At 41.0% G+C, this 18,128-nt stretch overlaps 1 protein-coding gene across 1 annotated transcript in view; it reads left to right on the top strand.

Moving 5' to 3' along the window:
* Positions 1–18,128, top strand: part of OSBPL10 (oxysterol binding protein like 10) — a 111,295-nt gene that overhangs the window by 90,390 nt on the left and 2,777 nt on the right. Inside the window, exons 8-11 of the mRNA XM_079301440.1 lie at positions 4,820–5,303; positions 13,851–14,037; positions 15,445–15,627; positions 17,299–17,452. Of these exons, the coding sequence (XP_079157566.1) occupies positions 4,820–5,303; positions 13,851–14,037; positions 15,445–15,627; positions 17,299–17,452 (1,008 nt within the window). The remainder of the gene's footprint in view (positions 1–4,819; positions 5,304–13,850; positions 14,038–15,444; positions 15,628–17,298; positions 17,453–18,128) is intronic.

The following is an 18,128-nucleotide window of genomic DNA, read 5'->3' as shown; positions in this document are numbered from 1 at the left end:
TGGAGTAGGCAAAGCCCAAAGACACACTGTTAATGTAAATAAGAGAAGTATAGACACTTATAAGAAAAATACTGAGGTAAATACCTATATGATAGCCTGTTTCTTACATGGGGCTCTTAGTGCACAGTTTTTAAAGATAATGATAAATGTTGAAATGGAAGAGAAACAGGCATATGGCATAGTTAGATCTGTTTGTAGTCTGTGTGATGCATGGATACACATATGATAAGTATTAATGAGACATGCCACATGTGCACATCACTTTTCTGCCCATTTTGAGGATTAAAAAAAAAATACAGGACAGCTGGCTGCTTTTTTTATCAACTTTGCTTACTGACATGAGGCCCTAAGGGCCACTGACATGTGATGGTAAAGCTGGGTCTGTTGGCTGCACTTCTTCCCATTTTTTGTTATTCCTCTGAAAGTCAGATTCCAGAGCACCTTGATGCTCATCACCTTCTGCTCAAAGTGGTTGTGGAGCAGTAGTTGCTAATATCAGAGGATGTTTTACATGTTTCCATTTTCCTGTGCCTCCTTCCCTAGGGCTGTGTCTTTTTGGTTCATTCTGAGAGCTCTGGATTGCTGCAAGATACTCACATGAACAAACAGCTTTTTCTGAGCCCTTGGTGGTTTTGGGTTCTGGATGCCTGAGTGTTACCTTCACATTCCATATCACAGGAAACAGCATCTTTTCCCTTTGTTGGCCATGGCCTTGCCCTTGCTGACAGCAGTCTCCCACAGTGAAGACAGTCACATTTGATGTTGTGGAGGTGCTTCACTTCTGGAATGTGTCATACTGCTGTGCCTTTTAATGAGGAGTTGAGGAGTAAAAACTGCTGTGAAGGAGATCACCTGCACTGTAGTATCAAACCTGCCTGGGGATTTGCTAGAAGGGGCTGGACACTGTGGTGGCCAAATAGACTTCAGCTGCTGGAGAGAGTTGGGTGGGGAGCAGTCCACAGCAGCAGGATGTGGTACACAGCTGATGCTTCAGTCTGGGATAGGGCTTTCAACCTCATTTGAAACTAGAATGGCTGGGAAAAAAAAACCCAAGTTCCTAAATTGTTTGTTCTTCAGACTTTTAAAAATTGAAAAATAGTGCCAAAACCCACTGACAGCCTTTTTTGGCAAATGGCATCTAATGGATTGCAATTAAAGCTAACAGTTTGTACAGATGGGTGATCACTCCCCTGCATAGCCACACCTTCCTTTAACAGTTAAAATGTATTAAAAACATAGGGTTGCCATTCTGTCTAAAAGGGCTGCCAGCAATTCTGCAGTGTCAACCTGTTGCAAATTAACATTGTGGTGTATTCATGATGTCATAAGTTTTTATTTTGGTTGCCAATATTCTTTTAACTTGCAATTTTGAAATATAAGTGGCATGAAAATGGCTTGTTTTATTCCCACAATGACACAGATGACAGCAAAAAGAAAATTTCTACGCCTCTAAGAGAAGGATATCTCAGCATGAGGTACCTTGGCTGGATTTCTGAAAAAATTAGGGGATGATCATGGCACCAATGTTTTTCCTCACAGTAAATAATAGTGGGGATAAATATCTCTGTTCTTTAGATGTTGTGCTTGTTTTTCTCAATTGCATTCAGTTCTAATTAAGTGATTCAAACCTAGGAGGTTATAATCAAGTTTTGATCCAGTATGGTCTTTTTAATCTCAATAAAAATGGAGGCATGCCTCTTAAACTGTTTTTTTTTTTCTTCTGAAGCCTGAGAAAGAATAAGAATAGATTATTATAACATTTTAGAATGCAGTGAGGTGATTTTTTTGCTTCAAACTTCAGCAACTTGATATTTATTCTAGAGAGTTTTGTCCAATTGGTTGTCATGCTTGCATTTTCTTAGAGGAGAAAATTAGCCAGTTTTGACTTCTTATGCAATTAAAAAAAAATTCGTAGTCCTGTCCAAAGCCAGTACAAAGAACATAGGTCCTAAGTGTATTTTTCAGGACACTTCATTCTGTCTGGCTGCAGAAGAGTTGAAAACCTCATTCCTTTAAAAGCTGGAGTGCTAACACAAGTGCACAACAGCCCTGTGTTGGCAAGAAGAATGCTGTACACTTGCAAATTTTTTTATTTCTGTTTTTCTTATTTCTGCAGAAATCAAGATAGAACCAATTAAAGAAAAATGATTGGTGTGATTTTTTTTTTGTTTGTTTTGCTGTATTAATGTGTGGTGGTGTTGCATATTGAAACTTTGTGAGATTATTTAGTGAAAGACAATGTTTTGAAGGCATATTTTATAATTCTGCAGTTGTGTAAGCTTTAAAACTCAAGTATTTTTATTTCATAGCTCTGCCTCCTTGTGTGGAAACAATTCAGTTCTTCAGTGAATCCTTTCCTGCCACAGTTAGGGATGTCATTTCCAGCTTAGTTGGAGTTTTAAAGCGAGATCATTTGAGCTGGAGTTCAGGCCTTATTCAGATTTTAAATTGATTCTTGAAACTCAGTAAGAGTCCAGTGATTCATCACACCTTGTTTAGTGGCAGTGCTGGTGTAGCTGTGTTAAGCAAAGCACATCTGGGGCTTAAGGGAGGAGATTCCAAGACTCTCTGACCACATACATCAGTGGGATAAAACCATGGCAGTCTTGGTGTTGTGCAATAAAATCTCCACCATCTGAAGTATGGTCTGCAGTTTTCTTCTCCTCCATTTGTGCTAATAAAGGTCACTGTCTTTAGAGAGAGGCTCTTGGACACAGGGAGATGCAGAGTGCTGTTTATTCAAATGAGTTTGCCCTTTCAAGTCTCTGCTGAAGGCACTACTGGTATTTCTATACAGAAGTTATGGAGGTTTTTTTTATGTTTTGCTTTCACTTTCCCCTCTGGTAACCTGATCTTTTAGTGTACAATTTATATTAAAATGAGATCCTGAATTCAGGATCTCAACTGCTGAATTGCATTTTTTTTTAAGATTATATTGGATAATGCATATTTGGTCAGAATGAGAATGCTGCAAGTAAGATGGAATTGTTTAAAGAGCTGAAAATAAGAAAACTTTACTGGCTTTCCACTTTGCCTGCAAAGTTTTGGATTTCACTTTTGAAAACCAGTTTCCTCAGCCTGTCACTGTCACTTCACCAGGACTGTAGGCTGTCTTTAGCTCTCAATCTGCCACACATAGTGTAAAATGAAGGTCCTGCATCATTCAGGGTCTCAATAGATTGGTAGCAGAAGTCATGTGGAGTCCTGAAGGCTTAGAGAGTACAGTCAGAGGAATCCTACAGATGGAACTTTGCTTGATTTATATCTAAACTTGTAAAAATCATTAGCCTATAAAGGATTATAGGAACACAAAGTGCAGAAAGAGAGCCAGCAAGCAGAGAAGTTACCAGACACAGCAGTTCTCTCTTTTTGCAGGGAGGTTCTGTGTCTTGCTGTGTAGCTGTAAAGACACTGTTTGAGCTGCTGTGACTGGAATTCTTGTTCCTGTTTACAAGTTCTCTTTGAGAAGGGCTGAATGATTAATAAAAGTTTGACAGCTTCTATTTCATTATCCATGGGATCCAAAAGGGCTGATCTGTGCTTTGGTCCCACTTAGAATAGCGAGCTGGGCCAGCAGGGGGGAAAGCAAAAGTGTTTGTGACAAACAGTGGCTCCCTGCCTGCTGTAAATAACCCTTGCTTTTGGGAAAGGGAAAAAGTAAATGCAATGAAGAATTTAAGAGCATAGCAGAAGAATTGCTGTGATAGAGGGCAGCTGTTGGTTTGCATCTGGCATCATCGAGCCACTTGTGTTCACATAAGATAAATTTGTGTGTGTCAGAAGTTCCTTCTGGTCATACCAGAGCAACCTGTGACAGACCTGCACAATGGGGGGAGCATGGGGGAGAAATAAATTATGTCCTGTAGCCCTTGTTTGCCTTGCAGTGCCCTCCAGGATGTTTCAATGGAAACTTCTAACAAAGTGTAATTGTGAAGTGGCTTTGGCAACATCTGCCTTGCTAGCGCAGGCCCTTGAGACTGTGTCCAAATCACTTGGGGCTGGCTCCCTCCAGGGCAGACTGCCTAGTGCTCAGCCCCAGGTTTTTTTCTGGGCCCATGGGAGCCTCTCTATTCCCACGCTATGATTGTAATGCTTTGTGCAGTTTTTGTTTCAACTTGTGTGAAATAAAGCGCAGCCATGCAGGGGCCCACCCCAGTGACATGGCACCCTCTGAAACTGAGGGGTGTGCCATGGGCTTGGGGGACACAGGAGAATTTAGGGATGGCAAGGGGTTTGACTTGGGAGTTATGGGGGGACATGACATACCATGACACTCTAGGGCAAATGGGGAGTGCTTTCTTGCCTGTAGCCTCTTGTGAAGGCTCCTTGAAATGGTTTTATACCTGGAAATAGACTTGAGATTTGGTTAGGATTTGTTGTAGTGGAGGGTGTGCCCCTCCCATTTTGGAGGGTTATGATTAGTTTGGTTTGTTGATGTTTGCTGTAAATTAGTTTATATCAAAGCATGTTTTTGTGTCCTGTAAACAAGGAAAACAATGGCTGGTTTGTTAACTGAGAGGGGAGGAAAAGGTGGATTTCCATGTATGTGGAACAACCCATCCCTGTTGCGTGAGCAGCTCTTGAAAGTCATAATGAAATAGGAAGCAGCTTGCATGGGTATCAAGGCCACTGCTTTTTCCTTCACTCATTATTTACACTGCAAAGAAAATTAAATTGTTGTGGCACGGGAGGGAAATAGACGATCCCAAAATTTGGCAGGGTCAGAATTGCAGCTGTCCTAACTGTTCTCTCTCCCCCTTTCCCCTCGGTAGTGTGATCACAGGGAAATCATATATGCCTTTGTCTGCTTTGCATACAGGTAGTGCTTCCAACATTTATTTTGGAGAAAAGATCCCTGCTGGAGATGTATGCAAATTTCATGGCCCATCCAGACCTGTTTTTGTCAATTGCAGCTGGAGCCACTCCCGAGGAAAGAATTATCTGCTTTGTGGAGTATTATCTCACAGCTTTTCACGAAGGCCGAAAGGGAGCAGTTGCCAAGAAGCCCTATAACCCAATAATTGGTGAAACCTTTCATTGCTCGTGGGATGTGCCTAAAGATAAAGTGAGAGCTTTCAGAACTAACGGTGCCTCCACAGCTCCTAAGGACTCAGCCAGGGAGCCTGGCCAGGACCAGTCCACGTGCTACAAGCTGAGGTTTGTAGCTGAACAAGTGTCTCACCATCCACCAGTATCCTGCTTTTACTGTGAGTGCAAAGAGAAGAAAATGTGTGTGAACGCTCACGTGTGGACCAAAAGCAAGTTCATGGGCATGTCAATAGGTGTTTCTATGGTAGGTGAAGGTAAGAAATGTGCTTTTGTTCTGCTTTTTTTGAGCTAATATATCTGAGTGTCAACAGAAATCCAAATGTTCTCTTACTTGCTTTCCCTCTGACCTTTCATTTTAACCTTATGAATGTTTGCTTTTGTGAAGTTTGGAATTAAAACTGTAGGATTCATATAACCTTTTCCTGTCCAGACATCATGTGAAATGCATATTACATGTATAAATGTGTGCTTATATGTGTGAGACTCTGTTAATATATATGGCCAGATTTCAGAAACAATTAAGTTACAATAGCAAATGGCAAATTATAGTGTATTATGTAAGAATATTTTTTTATCCTGTTCATTTTTAAAGTAGTGTGGGATTTGGTGTTCACAGTTGGAACAAAGCAATGAAAAAAGCCACATTTTTGCATAAGCCTAACATTTGTTTTTCATAGTTTCTGCAGAGAGTCATGATTTCTGTAGTGTTTGCAGTTAGTATTTTCATAAGCTTTCTAGAAAGTCACATAGTTGAGGTGTGAATCCTGATTTTCTTTACCATACATATGCAGACATACAATGCAGTGTCTGCATTGCAATAAGTCATAGCTCAACTTGAGTTCAGAAGTAGAAGGAGTCATAATAAATCCTGATCTGTATGGTACACACACTTGTGCCACTGACTGTTAATGCATTGAGATAAGTGTGTTTCTGAGAGATTTAGTCCCTTTGGCCATTTGAGGGTAAGATGCTATGTTTGGATTTCAGTGTTTTGCCTTAACTAGTTTTCAGACTGTAGTCTCAGAAGTATGAGGACAACTTGTTTATTTTTGTCACCATTAAGTTGAATACTATGGTATGAAAGACAGTGAAAAGGTGGAGTGGAAAGTGCAGTGGTTTGGTTTTGCGTATTAACAAGAAATTAATTATGATGAAAAAATACAGGTATATTCTGCTATTTCCACTATCTAAAAGTAAAGGCCAGTGGAAAGGTCTACAGGAGCTCCTTCCCTGATGGCAATCTATTCCTTTTTTTTAATAGAAGAGACATAAAACCTCCTAACTACTGTTTTTTATGTCCTTGTGATAAAGTCTGTATTAGCACGTGTGTTTCCTTCTTCCTATGACTTAGGTATTTTGCTTTGAATACAGAGTTAAGGAAGTTGGGAAGGGAGTGTCAGAAGGGAAATTGGTCTGTCTGTCTCCTGCCTGTACTACTGCCAGCCTTGGCTTAACATTCTGCATTTTTCTGGTACACATTCATTTCTAGTACTCTTCTGCTCAGTGAAGGGAACTATTTAATGGAAATAAAATTAAGCACAAAGTCACTTATGATTATGTAGGAGTAGGGAAATTTCTTTCTCTTGCTGCTAGCGCACAGAGTTCCCTGGGATTGGGGGTGTCTACTGTGGGGATTATTTAAGACTTCAAAGTCCTGATGTGTCCCAGTTTTGAGAGAGAAAGGGTCTAAGAATTAACCACTTACTCACCTCAAGGATTGTTTAATGTGTGCTTGTGAGAATAAATTCTTCCCTACACAATTACTTTTTTTATAATCCTGGACATATCCCAGGAGTGGAGGCTGGCTTTGGGGAACATCTGCACTAGCAAACTCTTTTATTCCAAGGTTTGCTGCTGTCTTTGTGATGTGCATTCTGGGAGGAAGTCTGGGTTCACCAGTTCGTAGTTACTATTCATCCTTTTGTTCATATAAGCAGTGCAAGAGCAGGGCCCTTCACAGTGACAGCATTTCTGGGAAGTGATGGAGACACTTCAGTGCAGCCCAAGCATTTCTGGGAAGTGATGGAGACACTTCAGTGCAGCCCAAGCATTTCTGTTACATGCTGAGGGCTGGCAGTGGGCAGCAAGAAATTGTGTACCACTGGGGCTTTTCTGTCATCTGAAAACAGCAAGCCTAAACCCGACAGCCTCAGTTTAAAATGTCAGCTTTGCAGTGCAGTTCCTTCACTTGAATCTGCACTTAAAAATTTTTTTTTGTTTATTTATTTTAGGTCCAGGGAAGTCTTCGTAATTAAGTTGTTGTGTGGATTTGTCAAGCTGTGCAAAAATTAGAATCCACTGCAGCTGCTTCTTTCTTATGTGCTGCATAAGTATAAATTCTTTGTAGATTGAGGTCAGCTTGAGTGCCAGGGAATAGATTGCTGAACTGACAAAAAGGAACTGCTGGACTAAAAGTGTGGAAAACTTAAGCCTGTATTTCCATGCCTAGTAATGCAGGGCTTAACACTTTATTTAATGTGAAATGTAATTTGGAGATTTTTTTTCCCTTGTATTTAGGGACATGTTAGAGTTGCCGTATTTCATATGGGGTGAATTAGTCTAGTAGAATTAGTGAGCTGGGCTGTGGAAAGGTGCTGTTAGTCAGAAGGCACTTGAAGCTACTTAAGGTGGGTAGAAACTAAACTTAGCTCCTTTGAGAAAGTTTTTGCACACCAAGACCTGACAGTAAGATTGTAGAATATTATTTTAAACTGTTAAAAGCAGATTAGGTAAATTTCTGGGGAATGGAGTATCACTGATCCTGCTTTTGATGGGAGACAAAGTAACATTTCATGGATCATCAAAATCTGTAGGTTTTGATTGTTGTGGGGCTTTTTTGCTACTGTGCTACTGGATGACCAAACTAATAATGTACCATTGTTGGGATTTTGTCTTATCCCTTTCTCCTTTTTTTTTTTACATTTCCCCTCATTAGTAGCATTCAGCCCTTTTTTTGCCTGTTGCTGTATATAAGTTAAATTATATACATGTGGGGGGCTTTGACTTTTTGTAAGACAAGTAAGGATTTTAGATGTGGCATCATGTTACTTGAAAGACAGTTTCTCTGATACCCCCAATATGCCTGTGTCCATTTTGACACTTGGTTTAAATAATTCTGCTGTTTGTTCAATATTAGTTTCATTATACTACAGATTAAATCAGTACTTATCAATATATGAGAGGTGAAAAAAAAATCTTTCCAAACAGACTGCTAAAGAACTGTAATTAATTTTGGATAGTTTAGTAGTGAGTGACCATCTTGTTCTAGTGAGGTATGTATCAGAAAAGTTCTGTTTGACCAGGTTACCCAGAGAAGTTGTGGATGCCACATCCTTGGAGGTTTCCAAGGCCAGGTTGGATGAGGCTGTGAGCAGCCTGGTCCCTGTCCACAGCAGAGGGTTTGGAAAAAGATGATTTTTAAGGTCCTTTCCTTAAAGGTCATTCTAAGATGAGTCTGTGACAATGACCAGAAACTTCATTGTATCCTAATGTTGAATACAAGCAGTTGGGGTGTGTTTTGAAACTTTGCTCTCTACTGAACAATATTGTGTGTGTGGCACCAACAGTTCAATGAAGCCAACTTCTACTGCAGCTGGCTCTTTGCAGAAATAAAGTAGCACTGAATTTTTGGACCTACAGTGTGCATGGATTATGGTAGTGTTTCTGTGGAGGCTTTGAATCATAATTTTATAGGGAGTCCTTAGCTGTATAGAGCACATTGCTTTTTATGCTTTCCATTAGAAGCTGACATAGAATGTCGTGGAAATACAAAGGTTTATAAAGGAATTTAAAGAATTCAGGGATTTAAGGATGCTATGGTCTTGGCACACAAAGGGTCCAGGTCAGTGTCTCAGTGGTGTGGTGTTTTAAGTCGCACCTCAAAGTGACTAAGATTTTTTTTTTCTGTCTGTGTTTTTTGTTTGTTGATTCAAAGTAACTATCTGTTGCAGAGATGCAGAGCAAGTGGGAGAGCACTGCTGGAAATCCATGCAGGGAGCTGTTTTACATGCTAGCCTTTCCTCATCTCTGCTTATGAGTGGTCTAAATCTGGCTTGCTAATGAAATGTCACAACTTTTCTTTGCTGTGTGACAAAACCCCCATTCTTCAGGGTAGTCAGCACTGAGTTTCCTCACGAGAAAGCCACCCTGAATAGAAAAGAGGGTATTTTGCATAAAAGAGCTTCCGTTGCATGTGCAGTCCCTAATTCTGGTTAATGTTAATTATGTACTAATGAAAGGGTGAGGAAGGAGATGAGGCTGTAATGAACAGGGTCACATTAAGATTTAAATTAGCAAAGGATGAGAAAGTCAATATAAATATTTAATAGTTTGTACGTGGTCCATAGAATCTTTAAATGGATACTGGTTGTAGGGTAAGGATGCTGTGGTGAGCACACCTCAGTGTCAGCTGTGCCTGTTCCTTTTCTGCTCTTGGATTTTGGTCCAGAGCAGCAAAATCCAACAAAATGTGTCATCTCTGATTTATGGGTTAATTTTGCAGAGAGCATAAAGTACATTAAATGGATTGCTCTGTATTGTCAAGTGGCTAGTTACATCTGGTGTTTTCACTTCTGCTGTTTTAAATGTTTTAAAAAGTAGTGAGGTATAGGCTTCCAAAAATCATTTTTCTAAATTGAAAATCAACTGGAAAAGATATGATACATAGGTAAAAGGTCCAGTGCTCTTTCCAGGGTAAATTTAAAAGAAAGCAGTGAATGTTCTTTCTTCTTTTTTTTTTTTTTTTTTTTTATCTGTTCAAATACATGTATGTGTATGTATTAATAGATAAAAACAGGTCTATAATTTCTATTACTGAGAAATGAGTGACTTTTTAATTTACCAATCCCAAAACTTGATTGCTCCATGCAATTAGAGCTATCTAAATATTTCCCTAAGTACTCATTTTTGAGTTATTTTTTAGCCCAGTGTTTTTAAAACCATTTTCATATGGCATGATACTCATTACTGAATTTAGCAAATGATTCCAGTCTTTTAAAAATGAGCAGTGCTCATCAGAGCTGCCTGGAAGGTTTGAGAAGTGAGAGCCCAGTTCTGGCATCTCCTGTTTTCCTGTGGGGATCTGGGCAGTTGGTGATGCCCAGCACCTGTGTGGGGCTCATCCCACACATAACTTTGTGTGTTCTGAGAAACACAGACAGGGTGAAGAGTTTAAACAAAGAAACTGCCCCAGCTCCCCCCTGTCCCACGTGCCATTTGTTCAGATTGATCTCCATGCATTAAATCCCACATGTCTCTTCTGCAGCTTATTGATCCAGAGCCTCCTCTGGGTTTTTTTGTGTTACTGGGAAATCAATTCACAAAGCTGCAGCATCAGTGAGGGACATGTAAGAGTCAAACTGGGAAGATGATATGCCAGGACTGTCACTTCCTTTAATGCAGGCTGGGGGGTCATGGATAGGGGTGTGACTCTGAATACATTGCTGTAGTCAAAAGGAGGAGTAAATGCTGCTTAGGGCATTTCAAGGGGGAATTACAATATTCTGTAATGGTTTGTCACAAATTCACCCTTCTCTGTAGCATTTTTTTTCTAACAAACTAGATTACTAAATCCACTGTTTCTCCCAGAGTACTAGTCTGGTGCATTCTGTGTGTAATTGTTGCCTATAAATACTTCAGATTTTTTCTTTAAAGAACTGTAAGTTTTTGAAAGAACTGTTTGATGTGAGAATAAAAAACTGAAAATGGGAGAATATTCTACAACCTTTTATGACTATTTACTTGTAGTCATTTTCAAACTAAATATGAATCATCTCTTACAGCAGGGAAGCAAGGGAAGAAAAATAGCCTGTGTGTTTTCCAGCAGTTGTTTTTAAAGATCAGTTGCAATGTCCTGATTATAAGCAGATGTTAAAATTACACATTGCAAAGTAACTGTTAGCTTTGGGATAATTGGATTTTAATTTCTCGAGACTGACATGTGGCAGGGTAGGGATTTAATTCAAAGTGTGGTACCTGTTAGAAATGTTGAATCCCTGTGTAATTTTTGGCTTCCTCTCCCCTAAGGGAGCACAGGTCACTGTTCGGGTGTGGTGGTGCAGCCACAGTGTTTGTGGTGCTTCTCTTAAACGAGGTTTTGCATGTGGGCTCTGCAAACAATGGAATGCAAAAGAGTCAGGTTAATACTAAAAGTGTTATCAAGTTGTGAGTATTTCACATCTGCCCTTTAATCTCTGTTAGACTGTAATTATGGAGCTGGAGTCATATTTCAAGTGAGATAGCACTTCATAAAAGAATGTATTTATTCAGGTGTTTAAGGAACCCAGAAAATATGCTACCGGGTGCTAAAAATACTGCCAATGGAGCTGGGATCAGTTTTTAATATCTAACCTGCTGTGGTGGTTAAATATTTACATTGAAGGTCACTGCTGCTGTTTGCTCTCCACTTTAAATATGCTTGGCAGCACTGCAGCTCTGAGTCCCTCCCTCTTGACTAGGGAGAAAAAAACTCTTGATCCCATCAGGGGGAAAGAAGCAAACGTGTACTCACCCATAAGGAAATTGTGTTTATCATACCAGTTTCATCTCATATGAGGAAACATCACATACAGGGATGGTCAGAGGAGGATGGGAGATAGAGGGAGACATGGAGGGCATGTAGAGAAAGGAAAAGGGGGGAGAGGGGAAATGGCTTTAAAATGGGAGAGTAGATTTAGGTTAGATAGTAGGAAAAAATTCTTTACTGAGGTGGTGGAGAGGCTGCCCAAAGGAACTGTGGGTGCCCCATCCCTGGCAATGTTCAAGGCCAGGTTGGATGGGGCTCTGAGCAGCCTGGTCTGGTGGGAGTTGTCCCTGCCCATGGCAGGGGAATTGGAACTCGATGATCTTTGAGGTCCCTTCCAACCCAGGCCATTCTGTGATTCTACAGTAGTTCTTTATGAACTGAATCCTGTTACAGCATCCATTTAATGAGTTTGATAACCAGAGCCATTTTTTGAGTAAAAGTTCTTCCTGGCTGTGTGTCCAGCATGAGTTGGGTAGTTCAGCCTTCCTGCAGTGTGTTCAGCTTGGATGTCTCAGCCAAGGAAACTTGAGGTAAAATGTGTGTGTGTGTTCTGGCTGTGTCCTCCTGGCCCCTCCCTGCTGGTGGAAGTTCAGCACATGACACCAGGAACTTGTAACTTGCCAGGACGAGATGATTAAAGGTCCTTTCAAGACATGACTTTTCTGTGTGCTTTTGCACTCCCAGCCCCTTGTGCCAGACCTGCAGGAGTGAGTGTGCTGTGTCACTGCTGGGAGGCTGAGCTTGCAGAGGTGCTGAGAACAACTGCATGAAGCTGTTCTGGTTTGCAAATGTTTTCCTGTGAAACAGTTTCAGAAGGCAGAAGTGGCAAATTGCAGTTTCCTGTGCTTGTATTCAGTTTTGTTAGCTGGTGCCAATATTCAAGATCAGGGATCTCTTAGAGCTCTGTGCTTTTTTATTTTGTGTTTCCAAGTTTGTGTTTCCATGCAACATTAAAGGCATATTTTCATATTGGCAGCAGTAATGTTGTGTTCCTATTTAATGCTTTTTCCTCATTAAATGTGAGATCACTTTGAAAAAGTAGTGTCAGTATTCCCTTAAACAGAGAGATCAATCAATACCACTTACAGTGTGTTCTTTCCCTGCCTGCCCCAGGATGAAGGCAAATGGGCTCAACCTCATCTTGTTTCTAAACAGATACTATTACTGTGTCAAAATAACTTTCCTGCTCTTTTTTTCCAAATATTTCTGGGTTCTGAATTCTTCCTGTGATGGGCTATTTTCAGTCCCTGTTGTGAAAAAATATTTTCAAAGCTGTCATTTTTGCCTTTAGGCAGTTAGTAAATGGGACACAAAAGATGTAAAACTCTAATAAAAATACACTGCAGACATTTGGCATGATCTAATTCTGCGTGCAAGGTTTATGGTGCTCTTTTGCTGGTCTTATGTCCTGTTATCCTGAAGACCAAACTGCACTTTTTTATGGGAATAGAGCTGTACCCTTAGCCCCAGGGGAAGCTGCAAAGGTCTGACCAGGAAAGCAACTTTCTTTGTGCAACTTCCAAGTAATGTTGAAAAACTGCTGCTGTTGTATATTCCTTTTAGTTGCAGCCCTACAGTGCTGAGAGTGGAGGAACCTTTACAGAATGAGATGGAATTACCAGTAATTTTCTCTGCCTGGTAGAGACATTGGACTTAGCGCTAGTAGAGCAGTTGCCCTGCTAGGCCCCTCTTTCATTATGTAAGATTTTTTCAAAGCCCATGTGAGAAACCAGCATTTGGAAATTAAGGAGCAAATTAATGGGAAATTTGTAGATGCCATGTTACCTTGTTGTACCCATGGAGACTTAGAGCCTTTCACAGCATCAAGAGGAAATTAGGGGAGGATGGGGCTTTTTCAAACTGAATGGATAAGTGAAGAGTCCCTTGGCCATGCCCATATTTTTTGTGGAGGGAGATAGTGATACAACACTGAGAGAGCATCTGAATTTTCAGTATGGCTTTTTAGGTGCACATTCTATGTTTTTCCAGCTTTTAACAGTAACACAAAGTAAGGAATCCAGTCAGATTTTCTGAAAAGTCATTTGGTACCATGCAGGACCACAGGGTACACAGTCAAATTGGATGCTTTTGAAAATGCTTGTTGGAAGAAACTTGTTCCAGAGAGCAGAGTTTCTTAGCAAACAGTGCCCTCCTCCAAGGAGAGGGGCACGTTGTTTTCTCTGTGATGTGCATTTTGGTGGTGGTAATTGATGGTCACTGACCATCAGCTCTTACCAGTGAACCTTTTATCACCCCACCTTCTCCTCTTCCTGCACAGGTGTTCTGCACTTGCTGGAACATGAAGAAGAGTATGTCTTCACCCTGCCCAGTGCCTACGCTCGCTCAATCCTCACCATCCCATGGGTGGAGCTTGGAGGGAAGGTCAACATCAATTGTGCCAGAACAGGCTATTCTGCCACAGTCACGTTCCACACCAAGCCCTTCTATGGAGGGAAGGTCCACAGGTACAGGAATTACTGCCTTACTCTTGTTCACCTGCTGCTGGATTTCAGGGGAAAGGCTCTTGGGCATCTGTTCAGTTCTTCTGTTGCAGTACTTTATAGCCAGACAGCTGAAGTTCTTTTCCTGTTAGTGCTGGAGATGACTTAAGCTTAAAGCTTAAGAGCTTTAGGGTAGTTTATTGTAGCAATACATATTATGTTGTTTAACTGAATTGGATGTATTTCTCTCATTAAAATAAAGTGAATGTATCTCTCCAGGCTTGCTTGTAGAAGTTAATGTAAGTGCAGGATCAGAAAAATATATGTGGAAAAAGCAGTATTTCTGCTACCCTAGCTGCTGCTTCTGTGTGAATCTTGTAGATGAACTGGTGTTCTAGGTGGAGCTGCTGCAAAGAGGAGAGAAGCAAAAGTGTCACTGCCCATAGGGGTAGCTCCCTCCTGGGGACTCCCACCTCTGCACTGAAATTCTAGATGGTGAAAATGTTATTTACATTCTTTGGTTCCCCTTTACTAAGGGTGCAAAGAGGCACTGTGCCAGACAGCCTCCTGTCTTGCTTCCATGCTCAAGCTGATGTCCCAGTCATTAACATCAGACCCCTTTCTTGTTATGCTGTGGACTGTGCTTTGCATGGCTACCTCAGTTTTATTTCAGATGGTGTAAATATTCTTCTGTATGTGTGTCAACCATTTCAATGTTGTGTTCAGATGAATGTTCTTCACATGGGGCTGTTTTGACAGGGTTTTTCTTTAAAAGTTGTAGAAAATAATTGATGCCATCAGGGTGAGTGAAAATTTGAAGAAGTCATGCTGTAATACTTCAGCAGTTATAAAATTTGAGTTTACAGATTACTTGACATGGCTTTCTAAAGCACACGTGTGCATGCTTGTGGACACACATATGAAACTTCTCCCTGCAGTTCAGTTTTCCAGTCCTACCTGTCTATTTTGCTCACTCTCAGACCAGTTCTTTGACTGGTGAGGTGGTTTAACTATTGCCCCTCAGCAGCTGAGAAGTGAACTTGCAGAGCTAAAGAAGAAAACAAAGATACCTGAAGTTTTTGACTTGGGTCAATGACATCATTATGTTCAGGTGTGAAGGTATCCTATATTGAAAATGGCTCATGAATGTCAGGGATTGTTTTTCATGCTGCTGAGGTAACCATTTGGCTCTGGGCTTGAGTCAAGTATCAGAATTTTAGGCTTGGTTACTGCTGCACTTAGCTAGAATGTCATCTGTGTTAGAAGAGCTTTCATGGAATGAGTCTTTCTTTTTTGGAGGCAGCATCACTGCTTTGCTTGAATAATTGATTGGTGCTGGTAGAAAGCTGCTTGCACCCTTATCAAGATAGTGCTTTCATGTGCTGATAATAAATGGTACTGGTTATTTCTGTGTTATCCCCCTTGAATCAGGGTAACAGCTGAAGTGAAGCACAATCCAACAAACACCATTGTGTGCAAGGCACAGGGAGAATGGAATGGCACCCTGGAATTCACTTACAGCAATGGAGACACCAAAGTGATTGACACCACCAAGCTGCCTGTGATCAGGAAAAAGATCAGGCCTATAGCAAACCAAGGGCCCCTGGAATCGAGGTAAGGGCAGAGACTTTGCAGTGCTGTCCTGAGCTTTGGGTGGGAGCAGAGCAGGGAAGCCAACTGCAGGTCTGAGTGCTGTGGTTCAAAAATTCCTTGCTTCCTACAGCACAGAAATCTGGACAGAGAGGCTGTGTGTTGGTTCCCTGGAGCATTAATTACACTGTAGTGACGAGTACATTGATTTTGTAGATGGGGAAAGTGCCTGTATTTGTTTTAATGAGCATCTGGAAAATGGTAGTGCAGTGTTTTCACCTGCTTCTTGGAGTGATTGCAACATGGTAGGAAACTCAGTCAGTTTGTTGCAAGTATATATATTGCATATCATTGAAACTGGTACTTCATGTTTAATATATTTTAGAATATATATTTATATAAACATATATATTATGTGAGGCAGTATGAGATATAAAGACACACATAGGAGGTTGTTTTGAGGCTCTTGGCACCTACATGATGTGTCTAACTCTGTCTAGGTACATTAGAAAAAAACTGTTCTGTATTCACTGTCAATAACAGTTGATGTTTATCTTCAGAAAAATCAATACTTTAATTGAATTTAGGAACATTTTATTGGGGGATTTAAAAATATGAGTTAAACTACATTTTATTATCTATAAATGTCTGTTTTACAATGGTGTCTTGAGTCATTGTGCAGGGTCAAATACAATTTGTCTACTTTCTAGACCACTTGCTTATCCACAAACTTATTTTTCCCCTGTAGTGTGGAACATAAAGATTGTAGTAAATAAGGAAACCAGTAGCTTTTCAGTGTATTTATTGTGTTTTGTTAGATACTAGTCAGCAAATTGCATCCATCCAGTGTCTCTGCAGGATCTACAGTTTATCACATTGTAAACACAGACTCATTTAAACAGCCCTGGACATAAATGAAAGCTATGGTTGCTTTCAGACAGAGGGTAGTTTGGATTAGATATTAGGAGGAAATTCTTTACTGTGTGGGTGGTGAGCCACTGGAACAGGTTGCCCAGAGAAGGTGTGGGTGCCCCATCCCTGGCAGTGTTCAAGGCCAGGTTGGATGGGGCTCTGAGCAGCCTGGTCTAGTGGGAGGTGTTCCTACCTGTGGCAGGGAGGGTGGAACCAGAGGATTTTTAAGGTCTCTTCCAACCCAAACCATTCAATGAGGGTTTTTTCAGTGCTTTTCTGGGCAAAGTTTCTGCTAGACTGATACAAGGCACTGTATCTGAGTGTGGTCAGCTGTGTGAGAAACGTGTAGCTCTGTGCTGGTAAATATTGTAACTGGGAATAGAGCACAGACCTAGAGGGGCTCCCCAGAATCAGTTCCTCTGTTAGTGATCTCATTGGGCCAGTCAGTGACCCAATTCAATGCACTCTTGGGTTTTGGCTGACACTCCATTATAATTCAAAAATGTGACTGCAAAAAACTACAGAATTAAATGCCTGTCTGTCATTTGGTGGGCAGAGGGACATCAATAAGAAATGTGAACTGGAAATGGTAGTTGAGTGAATCTGAAAATCTGGTCCACAAACCTGATGAATATCCTAGGAGAGTGATGGTTCCTGAGCTGTGGGACCTGGAAAACCGGCATGGATAGTGTGGCCTCAGCCTGCTGCTCACCAGCCTGGTGCCCAGCAGCCCTGGGCTGTGGCAGAGCTGTTGTCACCTCCCCTGTGCCCTCTCCCTGGCAGGCGCCTGTGGCAGCACGTCACCAGCTCTCTGAAGGAGGGGAACATCGATGCCGCCACGGAGCACAAGCACCGCCTGGAAGAGAGGCAGCGAGCGGAGGAGAGGCAGCGTGCTGCACTCACCACTCCCTGGAAACCCAAATACTTTGCCAAAGAGGTACTTGGAGTCTCTTGGTTTACAGTCCGTGGATTTTGTCATGGGCTGGTGTTGTTATGTAGCACTGATGGCTTAAATTTTCTTTTTGACAGAGTCTAGCTCTTGAAAGAGAGCAGTGGACTTTTCCATGTGAACTTGTTCACTTTTTTTCAATTTGATTGCTTTTGATCTGGTTTCAGTTTGATTGCTTTTGATTTTTGGTGCCTAGTGTTAGGCACATAAGTGATGTGTTTTTCTGTAAAATCCAGTCCTTATTTCTCAAATTCTGCATGCTCACATCCACTATAATCTTAGCATACCAAAATGGGCATAATCCAGGGAGATTTTATCTAATGTAAGCATTGACAGCCCAAACACAGTCTTGGGTTTCATGTGTGTGAAAGGAAACAGATTTTAGCAAGTTCATCTTTCCCCTTTCTTGGAGGAAGGGTGGAGGGGAAATGAGACCAAGTGAGGGAATTGTTGTATGAGCTCATATTTAAACCAGCATCTCTTGCATCTTCTCATTGCATCTCTTCCCCCTTGTAATTTTTTCCCTTCTGCCCACATGATTGTCAATTCATTAAACACAGAATTTTCAGCTGACGGGGATGGCTTCTTGCTTGATCTTATTTTAGCTTTTGTGTGGATATATACAGAGTGTATAAACCTTGTGTGTAAACTCTGCTTAAATTTT

The sequence above is a fragment of the Erithacus rubecula genome (genome assembly GCF_903797595.1).
Source record: "Erithacus rubecula genome assembly, chromosome: 3".
In the NCBI taxonomy this organism is placed as follows: domain Eukaryota; kingdom Metazoa; phylum Chordata; class Aves; order Passeriformes; family Muscicapidae; genus Erithacus; species Erithacus rubecula.
The sequence above is the reverse complement of the archived record's forward strand: the minus strand, read 5'-3'. Positions and strand labels throughout refer to the sequence as shown.